The sequence below is a fragment of the Salarias fasciatus genome, chromosome 23 (genome assembly GCF_902148845.1).
Source record: "Salarias fasciatus chromosome 23, fSalaFa1.1, whole genome shotgun sequence".
NCBI classification, from domain to species: Eukaryota; Metazoa; Chordata; class Actinopteri; order Blenniiformes; family Blenniidae; genus Salarias; species Salarias fasciatus.
In genome coordinates this window covers 26,990,693-27,010,015 of record NC_043766.1, presented here as the reverse complement: position 1 = coordinate 27,010,015, position 19,323 = coordinate 26,990,693, and the positions used below count along the sequence as shown (strand labels likewise).

Sequence of the window (19,323 nt, the reverse complement as noted above, 5' to 3'; positions counted from 1 at the left end):
AATTAGAATTTGTCCAGTATGTTTGAGACAACCTTCAGCCCCTGTGACCCAATAAAGCAGATATGGAAGATGGACCAAGGGATTATTGATTCCTCTTTTTCTCCCCCCACCGTTTGTGCAAAGCTTAACGTAATTGGCCCTCCACTCCCAGGTTTATGTTTTGGCATACAGATCTGAAAACTGCTAAACTCTTGGCTTAGAAGTGATTAAACAGAGTTTATAATATGTTTACTTTGCCCCCATGTGTTGTTTGTGCCTGCCTCTTTCAGCTGTTATGTTTTCCAGCTGATGTTAATCCATTTTTAGAACAGATAGCACTGGCCTCACAGAAAAGCCCATGTGTCCTGATCTGGAGACTGAGTCGGTCTTGTACGCTGACATATTTCAGGACCCTCCACCCACCCCCCCACCTTCCCTGAGTCCCTGTGAGGGTCCCGACACCTCCGTGCAGTACCTCTGCAGGACAGTACATACCTTCTGTTGTAATCTCTGTGAAAACCTCAGCACACTCTCAGTGCCTCTGAACAATGTTGCCAACACACACCACAAAGAGACTGACTCACTGGATGGATGGATGGACGGACGGATGGATGGATGGATGGATGGAATACTGATGTGCTGATCTCTGAAGCTGTGTGTGCGTGCGTGCGTGTGCGTGCGTGTGTGTGCTCATTCTGACAGATGAATAAACTGTGCAGATGATAATAACTGACCCGAGTTGATGATCATTACAGTGAATGTGTGTCTCGTGTGTTTTCTTCCCCGGCTCAGTTCGCACCGCTCCGGGGGAAATCAGCGCTCTGTTAGCTGATGCTGTTATTGGCTCACAGGGGGAAGACGCTCCCCATAGCCTAGTTTCCTCTGTGCTGATAACCGGGCTTTACTCATTATTCTTTATATTACTTCTACCAAGAAAGCTGTCTTTTGTGCCTTTGGTAGTTTTTTTTTTTTTTTCTATCTGCCAGAAGGGTAACTGTCCAACCTTGTGAACACATTGCCTGAAATTTGGGTTTAAAGTTTGATTATTAGTCTTTAATGAAAAGCCACAATCTCCATTTTCTGCGAATTGTTGTAGCCTATTTGAACTGAGCCACTATTCTTGTACAGATATTGTTTTTATTGATATTTAGGCGAAATAGACATGTGCAATAAAAACAGATGCAAACAAAATTTTCAGTCCTTTGCTTTCACGTCATCATACTCTGTTCTCATCATTCACATTGACTACACTCACTCCACCTCTGAATGGGATTTATACACTGAATCTAAAAAGATACTCTTCTCTTTACATGCAGAAGCATCAATTTTAATCTGCATAAAACTTCGAAACCGACTCTTAACATTTAACTTTTCAGCTCGAGCTCACAGTTTGTGTATCTGTCAGTGTGCTTCAGGAAGATTTTTTTTTACTCCACAGAGACAGTTGAGCTTAAAATAAATTATAAGTATCTACTTTAGCAAGACAAATGTGCATCCTGTTAAACACCACTGTTTAGTTTTCTTAAATATTGAAGGGGACATGCTTGATATGTAGGGTGCGGCACAAAATTTTCATATACCGTACAAGTTTGTGTGAGAAATGAGGAAGTCTATGGAAAGACCTGATTCAACACATAAAGGACATTCAAAAGGAGCAGACACTGCAGTCTGTCAATACACTATTACTACTCTCAACCCTATAAACCAGATCTGATGGGAACATTGACCTAAACTTAGATCTAAACAGTCTTCATTGAAATGAAAAACCATTAGCGAAATCTGCTTCACCCTTATTTATTTATTTACTTACGTCATAAGTCAAAATATCTGCCGAGTAGAAGTAAACAGTCTTATTAAACACCAAAGATAATATAAATGTGACATTTTTAAGAGCTCATGATAGTTCAGGGCTTTTATAGACCAATCACTAAGCAGGCAGCCTGTCTTATGATGTTCATTCACGGTGTTTGTTGGAAATTATTACATTTACAAGTTACTTCTGTAAAAAGTAGTGGATTTATTCAATCAGGTACTTAAGAAACAGGGAACTTTGAGAGGTGATGATGGGAAGACACAGCATCAAAATGCTGATGTAAAAGTGTGGGGACTAGTATAACAAAACTCTGATCGGAAAAATGGATCAAAGATGACAGTGCTTATTGTCAACCATCATCTGATTCAGCAGGAAACAGTCGCTAAACACCTTTAAAATGCTTAAATATGATGAAAAACCACAAGTTTATTAAAAAATAACTATAATGTAAATTTCAACATGAAAATCAGTCCAGGGGAGAACCGAATTTGAAACAAAGGTAACTTTATTTGCTATGAAAGGAAGACAGATTAGAGCATTTTAGCAGAAATGTGTGTATAAAAGCATGTAGATCAATGTGAGGGTCGACCCCACCAGACCCAAGGCCAAATCGTCTCCTGGACAACATATTCCTGCAAATTAACTTCTTAGAAGTTTCTTCCTTTCATGGGAACACAACTTAAAATCCTGAGTTATACCAGGCATGGATGCTGTGTTGTGTTCCTTGACTTAATGTTCCTCCCTGTAACTTTTTGTATTTTAAGCTTCACATGAATCACCAGGAAGAGTCTGGACAAACACAAACATGAGTGCAGCCACGAGTTACAGTCCTCCAAGCCCTGTCAGGGCACTGGGAATGAAGGCAAACAGTTGTTTAGACATTTATGAGGAAGTGATGACCCCCATGTGGAAACCGGATCTTTCCTGGATGAGACACAGGAACACAAACATTGCGGTTTCATATGAGAGGCAGCTGTGGATTTCCGACCGTGTCCCGGGGAGCCGGGGGACACGCAACAGTGGTCTTTGTTCCACTGTTTTGACAGAACAGTTGAGGAAGGGAGGAGGGCATTCAAAAACAAGAAGTCAGCCAGTGAGTATAAACGCAGGACGCCCAGGAGTTACCTGGAGGCGGACATTTGAGGGGAGCATATCTGTAAAACTGTGCAATGCACGAGTTGGAGGGATTGGCTCCAGTATTTAAGAGAGAATGGCCCTTTGAAGGCCAGTATTCTTCCACCGTGCTCTGTTATCATTTTACTGTGATTTTAGTGCATAAATCGATCTATCTACTCTTTATATTATCAAATATAACAGAATTTCTGATATGATGAGATGATGTGAGAATATTTACAATGAAACACTAATTTTATGGTACGTGTTTATGAGCTCTGACTTAAACTTTCCACAGGCTGAACCTTCAGGCCTGTTCAGTCAAATCTGTCCTGCAAACTAACTCTGTTCTGCTGTGTCACCACAATGTCCAACCCTATTCACTGACTTCTTTCCCTTTGTGACACATGAGGATGTCTGTAATTCACAGCTCCTAATCGCACAGTCTTTTTTATTAAAGCATTTGAATAGTAACCAATAAATTTCAGTAAGAAAGGAACTTAAATACTTGCTTTTGATACACATGTAAGTAATACTGTGATTTTTCTGTGTTGACTGGATTAAACTTATTTGTTAACAACACAAAGCGTGTTGCTTTCAAACTTTCAGGATTTATGCCTTCATGTAGTTCTTGTCATAGTTGTGTCCAAACTGTTCTTGTCATTTAGTGCCCTCTAGTGATGCTGACACAGCCTACCATACAAACAGACTCAATAAAAAAACTGTGATGATGCCAGTGGTAAAGTGTCAAATGCTGGTAACCTCCAAAACCCAAATACAACAACATGCGTATGAATATTCATGCATCTATTTCTACTGCTGAAAAAAGTTTTTCTTAATGATTCACTCTAGCGGGATCAACCTTATATTGAACTGACTGAAAACACATGGACATTTTTAACTTAGCTTATATGTTTAGTGACTGTGAAAACCATAATTTCCTCAATGTACTGGTTTTTATGGGATTTTACCAACTAGAGACCCAGAGCTGTATAAAAGCACCACGACTTTAAAGCTGAAACAGAAATCATTCAGAGCAACATGCAAAAAAATCAACTTCAGACTACTTCAGTGGTTATGCTTTTTTTTTAATTGGCATCCATGTCAGAAAAAAAACATAACCTGTTCTGTGTTTTGAACTATGAAAATTTGCTTCACATGATAATGTGTTTCATTTGCATTGCACATGTGCATGTACAAACCCATTGGGCTTCGTTTCCTCCTTGCACCATTTTTGTTGATGTCTAATAAATAAATAAAATAAATATAAAACAATGATTTTACCTAACAGTGAAATCTGTGGTCATTCACTATCTTTGTGGCTGCAGTGCCAAAAAGATGAAGGACTACCACGTTTTCTGAGAATATACAGTACAAACACCCGATTTAAAATGCCCATATATCAGATCATTAGGTGAAAATCTGGTGTAACACATCCAGCAGAACCTTTTCTTGCACCATGTGCACGTCATTATGTTACATCCTCCAATCTTCTGCAAAAACAAAAAAGAAAAAAACAACAACAACATATTTACATGTAAAGATATCTGCCGGTATATCAGTTAGAAATGCACACACACATCTCAAACAGATAGATAAATGAATACCTGTATTTTGCTGGAGCAGTGAGGACAGTGTTTGGTATTTCTGGCCAACCAGCCTTCACTTAAACCTGCTTCCAAAACACATTGCAGGATATCTCGTCCATATTTCATCTCCAAGAGGCGCCTCCTCTCCTTGCTGCCAGTGACATAGTCATTCCAAAGAAGCTCCCTTTGCACTGCAACACAGTCAGGAGCACAGATCCTCCCTTCAGACACACACATGGAGGCACACCAACATCCGTTCTTCACATTTAAGAAATAAACATCCGAGATATAATCACTTAGCTGCAATAATAGTGTGCATTTTTTCAGGTACAAGGGAAACAAAAACACTAAAAAGTCAAACACATCTGAGATACAACATTTGAACCACCTGCTAAATATTGTTTGACTCCTTCAATTAATTAAATGTTTTCAATAAATACATCATTGCATGAAATAAAAGGCCAACAACTCCTGCTGTTCTGGCGATGCTGTGACCGAGACTGTTATAAGGATTTAGATCCTCATGCTTGCATCTTCTGTTTGCATTCTCAGCTCAGTCAGAAATCTTGATGTAACGTATCTGCAAAAGCACATTTATTCAGAATAATCTACTTATACTGATAAACTGAAAGTGAATCTGAATGTTCTCCCTAATAGGTGCACATGCTAACCACTACACAGCCATTTCGTCCGATGTGTTTCCCTTCACTTGTCATTAGTTTTAATGCTGTTTCTGATCGATGAATGCTGTGTGTTCTGGTGTACCTTCAGATTCGGGCAGTTTCCTTGCACGTATATAAACAACCCTCTCCGATTCCTTCGGCGTTGTACACTCATCTGTGCCATGGTAGGTTTTCTTGCACCTGACACAGAAGGCAAAGCCGCACACAGAGCACATTGCCAGAGCGCTGGACTTCTCCAGGATGACGGCTGAAGCACAGGAAGGTCGAGGACAGTACACCACATCTGGAGACATGAACAGAGACACTCTGCTAAATGATTACATTGCAGGTTTTTTTTTTTTCCTCCTTAATGATAAGAAGGAGATTAAAATACTGTTGCTGTTTGTTGACATTACTGGAAGCAATTACTGAGATAACGTCCAACCTCACTTTAAACATATTGAAGAGAAACACACCAGACATGCTATCCAGAGTCGACTGCAGAAGGAGACGATCATAGCGGATGAAAAGTTCCTCTCCGACCAAACTCTTGACCTACAAAAACAAACAATGGACAAAAAAAGATGGAAACTCAGAAGGACACGGGAAACAAATTAATTATCTGCAGAAATACACATGAGAAAGAAATCAAATCACATCAAGTTCTTCAAGGAGCAACACAAAACCACTGAAAGCCATTCATTCATCTTTACACTGCTTTTTCTATTTCATAGAATCTGATCCCAGCTGACCATGGGAAAAAGCAAAATACACCCTGAACACATAACCAATTGAAAATCAATATTAGGGCAAATATATTCACTCTTAGAAATCAACACTAAGATGCATGCAGTGGCAGTAACCTGGAGTGGCCAGGAGAAAAGCAGGTGTAGATGGATTAACTAATTAAGATATGTCTATACATGTGCAGACTTTGTCAGAATCAAAATCCTCAAACATAGTCTTCAGAAATATGCTCATTTTTATTTAGGAAATACAGACTGATGATTGTACCTGTGCAGGTGTAGGTGTAGCAGTGCAGTCGGCCTGAGGACAGCTGACATTGCGGACGTTCCCCTCTGAGATCTGGAATTTGCAAAACTCCCCGAGACAGGTCTGGCAGAAGATGTGGCCGCACTCGAACAGCTGCACACACTCTGAACCCAGATAACTCAAAAAACAAACAACACAGTCAAACACTGTGCTGTCAAAAACTCTCTGTTTCTGTGATGCGTCATAGATCAAAATCTGGGACAGGAGGGCCTGAGATGGAGCGACATCGAAGAGAGATTGGTCTTCATCCTGAGGGTAATCCTCGAAGTGGGCCAGCAGAGATGCTGCTCCTTCTGCACTTGTTTCTAATAGGCCTGAGGCTGAACGATCTTCTTCATGCAATAAATCTTCCATTTGATTAGACAAGCTTTGATGAGAATCTGTGCAGCTGGCTGGAAGCACGGTGTCTGGTGAAGAAATATCCAGTTTGCGTGGATTTAGTGCATTGCCACACTGGGCGTCTGCAGGTTTTGAGTCTGAAATGAGAGGATTAATCCTCATTTCTGATGCTGCAACACTGTGTTTATCCTGCAGGGTGCTGCCTCCATCAGAAGGAACTTCCAGCTCACTACAGATACCCAGAAACATCAGGGCATCTTTTCTCAGAAACTGCACCCAAGAGAAAAGTACAACAGCTCCCCCATTGGCCCGGTAGAGCTCAACGAGCTGAGCGCTCAGTGCATCAAGCTGTGAAAGGAAATTACAGTAATATAATAGCAGCAATCCTTGTGATTGGACATTTAAAATAGTTCCACATTATTTTTCATGATTACCTGTGTGTGAGTCAGCCAGCTGCAGATGAGGGTGAAGGAGGGAGGGGAGGAGGATGGGTAGTCCTCAGGGAGCTCAAAGCTCAGAAGCAGAGGTGGGAGAAAGGAAATCTCATACTGCCTCCGAGACTCACCTGATGAGGAAATGCTATTAATCCGACTGTATTTCATTGAAATCTGGAGCAAAAAGTGCTCATAGTTCAAAGATGAAAGGATGATGGGCAATAACAATTAAAAGAAAGTGGGAACATTATGAGACATAAATTACTGTTACAAATCAGAAAAAAAGTCTAACTCCTGAGTTTTATTGAACAGTTTCTGATCTTCTTTATTTTTATTTATTTGGTCATTTTAGGTTCATTTAATTCATCACATGTTCGGGTCAATAAATATGAGTACTTCTAAAAATAAAGTATTTATTTGCTAGCACACAGTACTGAACTGGGCTGATGGTTTTATTTACCTTCTGTCAGAAACACGATGAACTCCGCGTGAATGTCGGCGCACAGTCGGATTTTTCCGGCAAACTTCGACTCTTCCCGGACGAACTCCTCCGAATAGATGCTCTGGAGCGCGAGAAGTTCATCTTCCTGCTCCTGCAGGTCTGCGCTCATAATCTCAATCGACCCGGGAGTAACGACACACACCTCCCACTCACACCCGTCTGTATTTGTTACCGGGAGTATTTCCGGTGGAGTTTGTACGGTGACAGTCGGATTCGTGTCTTTACGGGGGGATTATTGTCCTGCCCTGCAGATATTTAACGCTGGGTGTGTGTTGAGTGTTAGCAGCCTCTTCCTGGTGCACGCTGGCTCGTCCCTCTGCTGACTCATCCGTGCCTGATGCAAAACAAAAAGAACAACAGCCAATCTCTGGTTTCTCCACAGCACACCTCCTCGCTCACGCCCTGTAGCAACTTTCAAGAAATAAAAATATCCTGACCTGGACTATGAAAAGATATTATCCCTCCAATTCATCCTGACGCAAGCCCAGCTTTTCTCACATTGTTGTAGATTATTATAGTTTCTACTCTGAAGAAAAAAAAAAACCAGTGATTGGTGTAATGTTTTGCATTTGTGCACTGGCTCTACTTCTGCTGGCACATCCACACATGTTGCTAAGACCAGAGATTCAGACGTGGCCTCTCTCTGCAGGCCTACAGCAGTGCATCTCAAAACAGGTCAAGCCAGTCTTTCACCAGCACCTGTTTGTGGCATTAAACATGCATCTCTTCGCACAAACATCAAGCTGGGATTATTGTACAAAATCCCCTACATATTATATTGGGTTATAACTACTTGGTGCATTCATTATTACTGTGCCTGCCAGATGAACAACCTAGACATACAATACAGGAGGCTAAAGTTATACATAATTTACAAAATGTTAGCTTCTAATATATAATGGTTTATTGATTATGTTGGAAAACTGCCTTGTCTATGTTAAATACAGCAAGTCAGGTCTTCAATAATAAGAGCAGCTTTTTCCAAATCAAAAAATAATGATTTGTAATCAAACAACAGAAAGACATTTCATTAATATTAATAATGAACTGCAGTTGTTTAAATGAAACCAGCTGTATTGTTCCTTGTTTTTTCACAAAGGGCCAGTATTTCAGTGCTGAGCCCAAGAACTCCCTCTGAGATTGCTAAAGTATTTCTTTTCAGTTCTAACTAAACAGATGATTTCTAATTTAAAACGTCATTGCTTGAGCTTAATTAAATATCATTGACATCTGAGCTATACCATGAGGGTGAGATTATTAAAACATGGAAACTGAAGGCTGCAGAAGCTGTGCAGTCTGCAAAATGACAGGCTTTTGCCAGTATATGGCCATGTCTGCACAACAAAAAAGGTTTTTCGATTAGATTAGATAAACCTTCATTAGTCCCATGCCCAAGTGAGGAAATTGCAGTGTTGCAGAGGTAAAGTGAACAGTCATACACCTACAAATTTAGAATTATAAATAGAAAAGCAGGAAGGGGGCAACAAACAAGAACAGCAAGCAACAAAAAAATGGGAGCAGTCAAAAAGAAAACAAGAATTTTAAGAAATTAACAAATGCATATGAACAGTATACACATTACAATGCTCAGATAGTTGCAATCTGCTCAGTTGCACCTTTAAAGAAAATAGATGTTGCAAACAAGTATTCCACAAAAGAACCAAGTGTTTATTGCACAGTTGATGACTATGATGATGATGATGATGAAGATAAGCAGTGCTTATTATACAGTCTGACAGCAGCAGGAAGGAAAGACCTGCAGTATCTCTCCTTCACACAGTTTGGGGTGAAGCAGCCTGTAACTGAAGGAGCTCTGCAGAGATGTTACTGTGTCCTGTATGGGATGGTAGTGATTGTCCAGCAGCTTAGCCATCGTCCATCAGTCTCTCACTACCCGCACTGAGTCCAGGAGGCACCCCAGGACAGAGTTGGCCTTCCCGGTTAGGCTGTCCAGTCTCATTCTGTCAGCAGATGAGATACTGCTGCTCCAGCAGACCCCTCCAATAAAAGCTAGCAGATGCCGCCACAGTGTCAGAAAATGTCCCCAGCAGTGTCCCCTGCACTCCGAAAGACCTCAGTCCCCTGACCAGGTGTAGCCCACTCTGGTCTTTCTCAGTGGAGAGCTATGGCGCTTGTTGTCCAGTCCAGTCCAGTGTGTGTGTGTGTGTGTGTGTGTGTGTGTGTGTGTGTGTGTGTGTGTGTGTGTGTGTGTGCGTTCCAATCATAATTTGGATGTAAATGAATAGATGTATGGAAGTTTTTGTTTAATACATGACACCATTGCTTTGCTTTACATGAACAATGCATTGAAAATAACAGTGATAGTTTCAAACACAAGATTTTTCGATGGTGAACTTCAATAATGTATGTGACAATTTCTTTGACAAAATCACATCTAAATTGCTTATTGATCAGCCCCTTATTGTCATTGGTGAAGAGAACAACCGCCCAGATGGAAGTGAGAGTATCCTGATTTCCTGTGTGCAAGTTTTGTGAGGCATATCCAGCAGAATGACTGCTTACAGCGAGAGCACAACACCAGGTTACAGCCTTCCTCCTTCTGTTAAACAGAAACACAAACAAAATAAAACAGCAGACAAGTTCATTTAGAAATTCGATCCGACTCCTCTTTGGGATAACGCTTAGTTTGGTCAAAGCAAACATTTACCTGTATTTTGCAGAAGCAATGAGGACAGGGCTTGCTATTACCGGCAATCCATAGGTCACTGAGACCACACGCCAATGTGGACATCAGGATTTTGCGGCCGTATTTACTCTCCAGTGTGTGCTTCCTGTTCTTTGTGCCGGTGATATAGTCATTCCACAGACCCATCATCCCCTCTGAGACAAACAGAAAAGCAAAGGATTCAGACACATCTGCATCCAAGTAAACTGACTTATCAGCCAAGGGGTGGTGCTGTATAAAAAAAAATTAATGTTATAAAAACACCAACTATTGTTAGCCTATGCTTCCTTAGCTCTCCTTTCAGAGGTCACTGTAACAGGTCATCTTCCTCCACAACTTCTGTACAAAACATCTACATCCTCATCTCTGCCACATTCATCTCACTGCATAGATTTGGCTATTTGATTTCATATTTCTTTGTGTTTTAGTAGATCAGACAATCATTAGGGGTGATCTGAGCTCAAATAATGTTTTATTATGTTTCCTTTAAATGATTTGATTAAGAAGGACTATTTGACTTATTTGGATATTTATGACTGTATTTATTATTTGATTGGTTAAATCAGCAATCAGACTTCAAGTTAGTTTGGCATAAACTTCTAAAATCTTTGGGGCTCTAAAACAACTCTGAAACACAATACATGACCTTACAGCGCCTCTGGCTGGCATTCAGGTTGTCTCCAATAGAAGTGAGCACATAAAACACATGACTTGCTCTTAACCGCACAATATCATAATGAATGTGTAAACATACTGTGAGACTCAGGCAGGTATTCATGGAAATTTGACTTTTTCACTTTCTTCCCTGCTGGACACTCCTCTGTGCCGTGGTAGGCACTTCTACAGATGACACAGAAGGCGAAGTTACACTCGGGACACACAGCTTCGCTGCTGAACTTTGTCAGAATGACAGCAGTTCTACAAGAGCGCCGAGGACAGTACGCCACGTCTAAGAGGAGAGAAATCAAAAGAATAAAGACAATGATGTTATATATATATATATATATATATATATATATATATATATATATATGTGTACAACAATACCTTCTACGTGTGGCAGATAAATATCTTTCTGACTGATCATGTTTTCAAATTTCCTCCCAGCCTGACACTTATCTGTGCCATGGTAGGTTTTTCTGCAGGTGGTGCAGAAGGCAAAGTCGCACACAGAGCACATTGCTGCATTGCTGGACTTGTCCAAGATGACAGCCGAACCACAGGAGTGCCGAGGACAGTACGCCACATCTGAGAGGATGGGAGAAGAAAGAAGTGACACGAGAAGGTTCTCCTCAATTCCTTTTCACAAGAAAAGGCGAAGTTGCTTTTGTAACTTTGCCTGTCAGAGCAACTGCCTCAAGCTTTGAATACACACTCAGTTTGATAAAAAAAAAAAAAAGAAAGAAACACACCAGGCATACTGTCCAGTGTCGACTGCAGCAAGAGACGATCGTAACGGGCGAACAGCTCCTGTCCAACCAGGGGCTTCACCTACCCAACAGAGAAGCAGAAAAAAAGTATTGCACCATAATACTATGACTGTCTCAATCATGTTTGCATGAAAAATAAAAACAAAAAAAAAAAAACTCAATTGTATTTAACTTATACTACTGTATATGGCAAAAGTTTCATTCCAGCATTGATTCAATGTATCACCACACAAAAAATATTCACATGAAAACTGCAAAACACTTTTCTAGGACTGCCACATCAAGGGTGGGATACATTTTACAGAGCAACTACAAAAAATATGAAATACTGTAAGTTGCTGATTGTAAGAAGGCCTGTACCTGTGCAGGTGTAGGTGTAGCAGTGCAGTCAGCCTGAGGACAGCTGACATTGCGGACGTTTCCCTCTGTGATCTGGAGTTTACAAAACTCCCCGAGACAGGCCCGGCAGAAGATGTGGCCGCACTCAGACAGCTGCACACACTCTGAACCAAGATAACTCAAAAAACACACACCACAGTCAAACACCGTGCCGTCAAAAACTCTCTGTTTCTGCGATGCATCATAGATCAAAATCTGGGACAGGAGGGCCTGAGATGGAGTCAGAGACAGATCAGAGAAGATGTGGTCTTCATCCTGAGAGGAGTCTTCGGGATCTTCCAGCAGAGACGCTGCTCCTTGTGAATCCGTTAGGTCTGGGAAACTGGAGTGAGGTAATGAGGCAGAAATATTCTCTGTTTTTGAGAAATCATCTTGAATGATTTGATTCAACTGTGCAACAAGAAGATGGCTGGCTTTTCTTGCTCCTGAGAATTGATCCTGAATCTCTGTCTCTTCTGGCTTCGTTACGTCTGATGCTTGTGCAGTTTGGTTTTGGACGTTTGATGGAAATGTCTTTTGATGATCTGCGTTAGATTCATTGTCCGCCCAATACCGGCTGGGATGTGAGGATGAAGTACTGAGGTCAACTGTGTTTGATTTTGAAGAGTCTGTGCTGCTCACATCTGATGTTGAACAATTTGTTTTTAAATCCAAGGAAAATGCAGAATGATCTGATTTACAAGGATTCACATCACAGCGTGGGTTCTCTGTAGGGTCTGATGAAGGGAGGTTTGGATCATTCTTCAGTTCTGCAGCACTGTGCTTATCTCCATCTGAAGGAAGCTCCAGTTGACTGTGAATATCCAGAAATGTCAGGGCTTCTTCTCTCAGAAACTGCACCCAAGAGAAAAGTATCACAGCGCTCCCATTGGCCTGGTACAGATCAATAAGCTGAGCGCTGAGTGCAGCAAGCTGTGGAGCACAGAGCCAGTAAACCATTACACTAGATTCCTTCAGATATCCACACATATGTTGGAGGTTATACTGATGAAGCAATGTGTAAATTGACCCACTTTGTTTCACACAATCTGACATACATTTCTCAGGCTGATTACCTGTGTGTGAGTCAGCCAGCTGCAGGTGAGGGTGAAGGAGGGAGGGCAGGAGGATGGGTAGTCCTCAGGGAGCTCAAAGGTCAAAAGCAGAGGTGGAAGAAAGGAAATCCCATACTGCGTCACTGACCCACCTAAAAACAGTGAAAAACGAAAACATTAACCCAAATGAGGTTTATGGGAGGGTGGAGCCTTTTACAGCCAACACAGAGTGATAAAGTCTGGACAGAGTTCCACCACATTATCCATTCAGTGCATGTATTTAGACTTTGGGAGGGAACAAAACTCACACAGGTAAACCGACACAGCTGAACCTGTTTTCTCACAGTAATGAGTGCCGATAACTACCCAACCATGGCGGCGCGCAGCAAACATAAACAGATCTGCAGACAGTGAGAAACTCATCCACGTTTCCTCTTAAACATCAGCATGATCATGCCAGAGCTGGAAAGGATTCCTTGACCAGGTTGCTGGTGGGCAGTGAAAATTTTGACTTAGGAGTATGTATTCACTATTTCCTTCTTCTTTGTCTTTAAAACTGTTGTCTTTTCCCATTACAGTGACATATGACCACAGTGTAATATTCGTTTAGGCATAGCAACAAATACAAACACTGACTCAACTTTACTGTAGTTCATTACTGTCATTTAATGTTCGTTGTTGTGTAACTGCTCCACTTACCTTCTTTGAGTACTACACTGAATTCAGCAGGGAGCACAGCACACACTCTGATTTCTCCAGAAGACTTGGTTCCATCCCAGACAAACTCCTCAGGATCAAAGATACTCTTGAGAGCAAGAAGTTCATCTTCCTGCTCGTCCAAGTCTGTGCTCATACCTCAAGTTCAGACACACTTCCTCTTTCTGTTGTGGTAAAAGAAAAAAAAAATCACCTTTTGAAAGAATTTATCTTCCAGAGTTCCCCTCTAACAACTGATGTGTAGCCTGTGATCAGTTTAATCAGCTGTCTCTTTTCTCAGTCGCTATTTGCTTCAGTTTTTAACCGTCACAGTTCAGAGTCAGTTTATTGCCAGGCTCTGGTGACTGTCGCTTTACGGACTACAGCAGGTAAACAGGCCTGACAAGTCTCCTCCCATGAGCTATCTGTGGCATTAACACACCTTATTGTAGACAATAAAACTGACCTGCATGGTGATTCCAGTACTGCTGTTTTAACACCACATAGATAGGCCATCATTACAGTGTAACACACACAAGAGCACACTTTAATGTTTAATACACTTTAATTTGAAGCTGTGCATGTTTAGACGTGAGGTTTGAGTGTTGTCACAGGAAACTGAACCAACTCAGTACAGGATGTCAGTTATCTATCTATCTATATATCTATAAAAAAAAAGTAGGCAGTGTAAGATCTGAATCGAATAACTGTCCTGTAAAACACACACACACACACACACACACACACACACACACAGAAAAACCCAAATAAACATAAAGCTGGTCAAATTTGAGGTTGAAAGTTGTTTTTTAATTTATTTTATTTCAATGAGAAAAATCAAAGGGCAACATAAAAAGCAGTTTCAATGTAAGATGCTGGCAAAAAGTGTCAATTCCATTGAATGGTGGCTGGGAAGATCTTGGCAGGTTATGGAAATAAAATGCAAGAACCATCCTGAAAGTGTGTGGATGTATTTTTAGCTGAAAAAACGGTGAGACAGGCCCAGCAGAAACAGTGGTGACACTGGGTGCAATACATTCTGTTACATCCCCCATTTTTCTGCAACACAAAACAGAACAACACAGGTTAAAGAGAACCACACTTGTTTAAAATCACCAGAAACAAAACAATGCTTCAAAGTTTGTGTGTTGATAAATGTGCATGAGTGGATAAATTCGCACCTCTATTTTCCTGGAGCAGTGAGGACAGGGTTTGCTGTTTTTTTCTATCCAACCGTCACTCAGACCTGATTCCAAGAAAACCATCAAGGTCTTGCGACCATATCTATTCTCCAGGAGGCGCTTCCTCGCCTTACTGCCGGTGTTGTAGTCATCCCAAAGTGCCGACCGCCCCTCTGAGACACAAACAGCAGCACAGGAAATTCAGTTGATTTATTAAATGTTCTGAAAAAAATCATCTGGGGAAAAAAAAAACAAAAACAAAAAAAACCAACAAGAACAAGACAAAATATCCAATAGAAAATACTCAATATTCACACATACACATCAAGGCATCCAAACATACTAAAGTAAACTGCTGGTGTGTGAGTGTTATTTCCATACGAGGCAGAAGAAAGTGACCAGATATACAACATTTCATCTCAATTACTATGAAGAGATGGGCAGAGTTCTCAGTATCTGTGCTCAGGCACAACTACATTGGGTAACCTGTACTCAGTTGAAAATAAAAGTACTGTTGTTTGAAATAAGTCAAGTGTAAATATGCTCCAGCATGGGCTACTCAAGCTTCAGTTACCTCAGAACCGCATTTAAAGCGATACTTCAACATTTTGGCAAATTGGCCCATTTAGTGCAATTCCTTAGTCATTTCAAACAGCATACTTACTTTTTTTGTGAGGGCGAGCTGTTGTTTATTCAGAGGTGAGTCGGGGAAGGTTTTCAGGACAGACACAATGGAAGTGGATGGTATTTTTGGTTCCCCTCAAACTCATCAAATACAAAATCCAACAACCCCAAAACACTTTGGTGGACACGTTATAATCCACACATTCACTACGCTGTGGAACACCAACAAATAATATTGTAGAGTTACGACACTGAAGCAAATACTGGGAACTACTTTTTCTTTTGAAATCACTACGCCCAAATGCCATGTTTAGTAAGTAGTTCCGTCTCAGCAATCTTTGCATAAACAACTCAATCTCGTAATGTGGCATTAATATTTCACAGCGTAGTGAATGTGTGGATTATAACGTGTCCACCAAAGTGTTTTGGGGTTGTTAGATTGTGTATTTGATGAGTTTGACGAGGGGGAACAAAAACACCGTTCACCTCCACTGTGTCCGTCCCGAAAACCTTCCCCAATTCACCTCTGAATAAACAACAGTTCGCCCTCACAAAAAAAAGTAAGTATGCTGTTCAAAATGACTAAGGAATTGCGCTAAATGGGCCAATTTGCCAAAATGTTGAAGTATCGCTTTAAAGGTGCTGTAGGCAGGATTCCGTATCTCCGCCATCTTGCTTAGGTTTACCTAAACAAGATGGTGATTTGACCCATCTAAGATGGCGATTTGAAACCCAGCACAGCCAATCCTGTCCTGTTTTCTCTGACATCACGCCCTTACGCAAGTTAAGCCCCTCCCACAAGAATGTTCGACGAACGCCCCTCGACCAATCACGGTTAGAGCCTCAGGGGCTCTTCTGATTGGTCAAAGATACCTGGAGCTGTCGAGATTCCTTTTCAGCTCAGAACAGAGACAGATGGAAACGCTGCGGCCTCGCGGTAGTGCAATTATGCTACACTCCTAAAGGATTATCAATGGATACTCGAACATTTAATCCAAAGAAAACACAGAAAAATTAGCATTGACTATCAAAATCCTGCCTACAGCACATTTAACTGCACTGTCATCGCAGTTATTAGATTCAGTTTATCTACCTAGACCACATTCCTCAGACAATATACAACGTATAACAATTACACTGTGGCCATTTCTTTGTAAATAAGTGTAGATGTCAAGGAGGAATTTTCACTTACTAAATAAAAAACGTACTGCCTGAAACAATACAGATTGAAAAATGTGAAAGTTAATCACAATTGTTCTAATTTGCCACCCTTCATCCAGCATCTTATATACTACTTTCTCCAACCTATAGCTACATGGAGGTTGGAACCAGCTGATTATAGATGGAGGCAAGGTTCAACCTAGGGGATCATAGTCCATTGCAGGACAAACGCTGCACATCCTGGAGTACCTTGGGACTCTGGTAGTGGTAGGCAGCTGCCTACAATTTTCTGGTATTCCTCTTTTTCTTTTATCTTCTTATCCTCACATTCATCTGTGCCATGGTAGGTTTTCTTGCACTTGACACAGAAGGCAAAGCCACAGACAGAGCACATTGCTAGAGTGCTGGACTTCTCCTGGATGACAGCTGCAGCACAGGAAGGCCGAGGACAGTACGCCACATCTGAGAGGGGGGCAGAAAAATGTTTACTAATTGTTAGTTTTACAGTAGTACCTGATATGCTATAGAAATGATTGTCTTCATTCCAAAGCTTTGGAAATATCCTATTTTTCAAAGGGGAAAACACACCGGACATGCAGTCAAGAGTAGTTTGGAGCATCAGACGATCATAGCGACTGAACAGCTCCTCTCCCACCAGAGTCAACACCTGCCAATTAGCATGTATAGAGAAGCAAAGAGGGCAGAAAAAAATATGCAGTTCAGTAAAATGCACTCACAATACAATATTTTAAGAACCCTTAGTGCGGCCACAAACCAGAGACATATGTGAGGCCTGTACCTGTGCAGGTGTAGGTGTAGCAGTGCAGTCGGCCTGAGGACAGCTGACATTGCGGACGTTCCCCTCTGTGATCTGGAATTTGCAAAACTCCCCGAGGCAGGTCTGGCAGAAGATGTGGCCGCACTCAGACAGCTGCACACACTCTGAACCCAGATAACTCAAATAACACACACCACAGTCAAACACCGTGCCGTCAAAAACTTTCTGTTTCTGCAGCGCATCATAGCTCAAAATCTGGGACGGAAGGGCCTGAGATGGGTCTTCTTCATCCTGAGAGGAGTCCTCGGCCTCATCCAGCAGGGACGCTGCTCCCTCTACAGCTGGACTGAGTTGGTCCACGGAGTTGGAGGACGGCACAGAGGCTGGTGCAGAACCACCTCGCTTGCCTCGATTCTTTGCATTGCCACGCTTGCCGTCTGCAGGTTTTGAGCCTGAAGTGAGACTATTGTTCTTTACTTGCGGTGCTGCAGCGCTGCGTATGTCCTGAAGGGTGAAGCTTGAATCAGAAGCAACCTCCAGCTCGTTACAGATACCCAGAAACTTTAGGGCTTCTTCTCTCAGAAACTGCACCCAGGAGAAGAGTATCACATTGCCACAGTTTGCCTGGTAGACCTCAACAAGCTGAGCGCTCAGTGCATCAAGCTGTGGAGGAAAGAGCAAATGCAGTCAGTAAATACTGTCTGTTATAAACAGTCCGTCGTTCAATTTATGTGACACAAACTGCAAGTTGTTATGCAGGTCAACATTTGAACTGACGTACATTTCTCAGGCTGATTACCTGTGTGTGAGTCAGCCAGCTGCAGGTGAGGGTGAAGGAGGGAGGGGAGGAGGATGGGTAGTCCTCAGGGAGCTCAAAGCTCAGAAGCAGAGGTGGGAGAAAGGAAATCTTGTACTGCCTCTGGGATTTACCTAGACAGAAAAAATGAATGGGGATCAGCAAAATTTGTTATGAGCTGCAAGGATGGGCATACAGACTGACAGACAGACAAAAAAATTAACCTGCCATTCACGTTGCTATTTTAAATCTATAATTGGGCTGCTAACATGGTTATTCACGTCCATATAACACTCAGGCCTTATGTAAGAGAAATTGTCAGCAGTTGTGTATCGGTGTCGTATTTACCTGCTTTCAGGAAAACAGTGAAATCCGCAGGAAGCTCAGCAGACACTCGGACTGTTCCGGCAAACTTCGACTCATCCCGAACAAACTCTTCGTTACTGAAAATACTCTGGAGAGCAACAAGTTCATCTTCCTGCTCCTCCAGGTCCGTGCTCATAATCCTCCAAAACCCCGGGATTAAGCTCTGCCTCACACTCACACCTGTCAAAACGACTTCTTCTCTTTTTTTTTTTAATATAAAACAAATAAAAAGCAAATTTAAGTAATTACCTAATTTGAAGTTAAGACGATGTTTGTCTCTTGGTTGTTAAACGGTGGAGTTGTCAGAATGTTGTCGTTTAATCTTGTCGCATGACTGTGTGTGTGTGCGTTCGTGTGTGTGTGTGTGTGTGTGTGTGTGTGTGTGTGTGTGTGTGTGTGTGTGTGTGTGTGTGTGGAACGGGCTCTTCCTGGTCCACCCCTCCACTGACTCATGCTGAATGATGCAAACAAAACAAAACAAATGCAACTGCAAACTCACTCTACAGCCCGTCAAGCCAGGAGTCAGTGACTGGACATTACTCGTGTTACCAAACAGGTATGAATGCACACCTCCTCATTTTGATGTCACGATCCTGAACATTTTTAATAATAATATAGAATGCAGTGGTTGTATAATACATGCACATAGTTGTGTCCAGCAGATGGGGCTATAGGAAAAGTCATTGCA

At 41.6% G+C, this 19,323-nt stretch overlaps 3 protein-coding genes across 3 annotated transcripts; all 3 read right to left on the bottom strand.

Moving 5' to 3' along the window:
- Positions 1 to 4,130: 4,130 nt before the first annotated feature.
- On the bottom strand, positions 4,131 to 7,663 carry LOC115381525 (E3 ubiquitin-protein ligase RNF14-like). The gene is made up of 7 exons (XM_030082984.1): positions 7,443 to 7,663; positions 6,983 to 7,113; positions 6,171 to 6,896; positions 5,633 to 5,711; positions 5,260 to 5,460; positions 4,513 to 4,685; positions 4,131 to 4,398 (listed from the first exon to the last, which is right to left on the bottom strand). Exons 1-7 carry the CDS (start codon positions 7,591 to 7,593, stop codon positions 4,252 to 4,254), a joined length of 1,608 nt encoding a protein of 535 aa, XP_029938844.1. The 5' UTR covers positions 7,594 to 7,663; the 3' UTR covers positions 4,131 to 4,251.
- A 1,298-nt stretch (positions 7,664 to 8,961) lies between these two features.
- Positions 8,962 to 13,944, bottom strand: LOC115381524 (E3 ubiquitin-protein ligase RNF14-like). The gene is made up of 8 exons (XM_030082983.1): positions 13,733 to 13,944; positions 13,055 to 13,185; positions 11,961 to 12,911; positions 11,583 to 11,661; positions 11,218 to 11,418; positions 10,925 to 11,119; positions 10,153 to 10,325; positions 8,962 to 10,044 (listed from the first exon to the last, which is right to left on the bottom strand). Exons 1-8 carry the CDS (start codon positions 13,884 to 13,886, stop codon positions 9,910 to 9,912), a joined length of 2,019 nt encoding a protein of 672 aa, XP_029938843.1. The 5' UTR covers positions 13,887 to 13,944; the 3' UTR covers positions 8,962 to 9,909.
- Positions 13,945 to 14,472: 528 nt separating this feature from the next.
- LOC115381526 (E3 ubiquitin-protein ligase RNF14-like) lies at positions 14,473 to 19,016 on the bottom strand. The gene is made up of 7 exons (XM_030082986.1): positions 18,618 to 19,016; positions 18,273 to 18,403; positions 17,495 to 18,136; positions 17,284 to 17,362; positions 16,945 to 17,157; positions 14,911 to 15,083; positions 14,473 to 14,788 (listed from the first exon to the last, which is right to left on the bottom strand). The coding sequence occupies exons 1-7, from the start codon at positions 18,769 to 18,771 to the stop codon at positions 14,657 to 14,659; spliced, it is 1,524 nt and encodes a 507-aa protein (XP_029938846.1). The 5' UTR covers positions 18,772 to 19,016; the 3' UTR covers positions 14,473 to 14,656.
- Between the last annotated feature and the right edge of the window lie 307 nt (positions 19,017 to 19,323).

What these genes read in the sequence shown, in the direction of transcription:
- LOC115381526 (XM_030082986.1), bottom strand. Translation starts at nt 18,771, where the DNA reads ATGAGCACGGACCTGGAGGAGCAGGAAGATGAACTTGTTGCTCTCCAG. An exon ending in CACTGTTTTCCTGAAAGCAG is followed by an intron (nt 18,404 to 18,617) that starts GTAAATACGACA and finishes TTTTCTGTCTAG; the next exon opens with GTAAATCCCAGAGGCAGTAC. An exon ending in TACTCTTGACTGCATGTCCG is followed by an intron (nt 17,158 to 17,283) that starts GTGTGTTTTCCC and finishes CCCCCCTCTCAG; the next exon opens with ATGTGGCGTACTGTCCTCGG.
- LOC115381524 (XM_030082983.1), bottom strand. Translation starts at nt 13,886, where the DNA reads ATGAGCACAGACTTGGACGAGCAGGAAGATGAACTTCTTGCTCTCAAG. An exon ending in GACACTGGACAGTATGCCTG is followed by an intron (nt 11,419 to 11,582) that starts GTGTGTTTCTTT and finishes CCATCCTCTCAG; the next exon opens with ATGTGGCGTACTGTCCTCGG. An exon ending in ATTGCTTCTGCAAAATACAG is followed by an intron (nt 10,045 to 10,152) that starts GTAAATGTTTGC and finishes TCTGTTTAACAG; the next exon opens with AAGGAGGAAGGCTGTAACCT.
- LOC115381525 (XM_030082984.1), bottom strand. Translation starts at nt 7,593, where the DNA reads ATGAGCGCAGACCTGCAGGAGCAGGAAGATGAACTTCTCGCGCTCCAG. An exon ending in GCTGGCTGACTCACACACAG is followed by an intron (nt 6,897 to 6,982) that starts GTAATCATGAAA and finishes TTCCTTTCACAG; the next exon opens with CTTGATGCACTGAGCGCTCA. An exon ending in CTACACCTACACCTGCACAG is followed by an intron (nt 5,712 to 6,170) that starts GTACAATCATCA and finishes TTGTTTTTGTAG; the next exon opens with GTCAAGAGTTTGGTCGGAGA.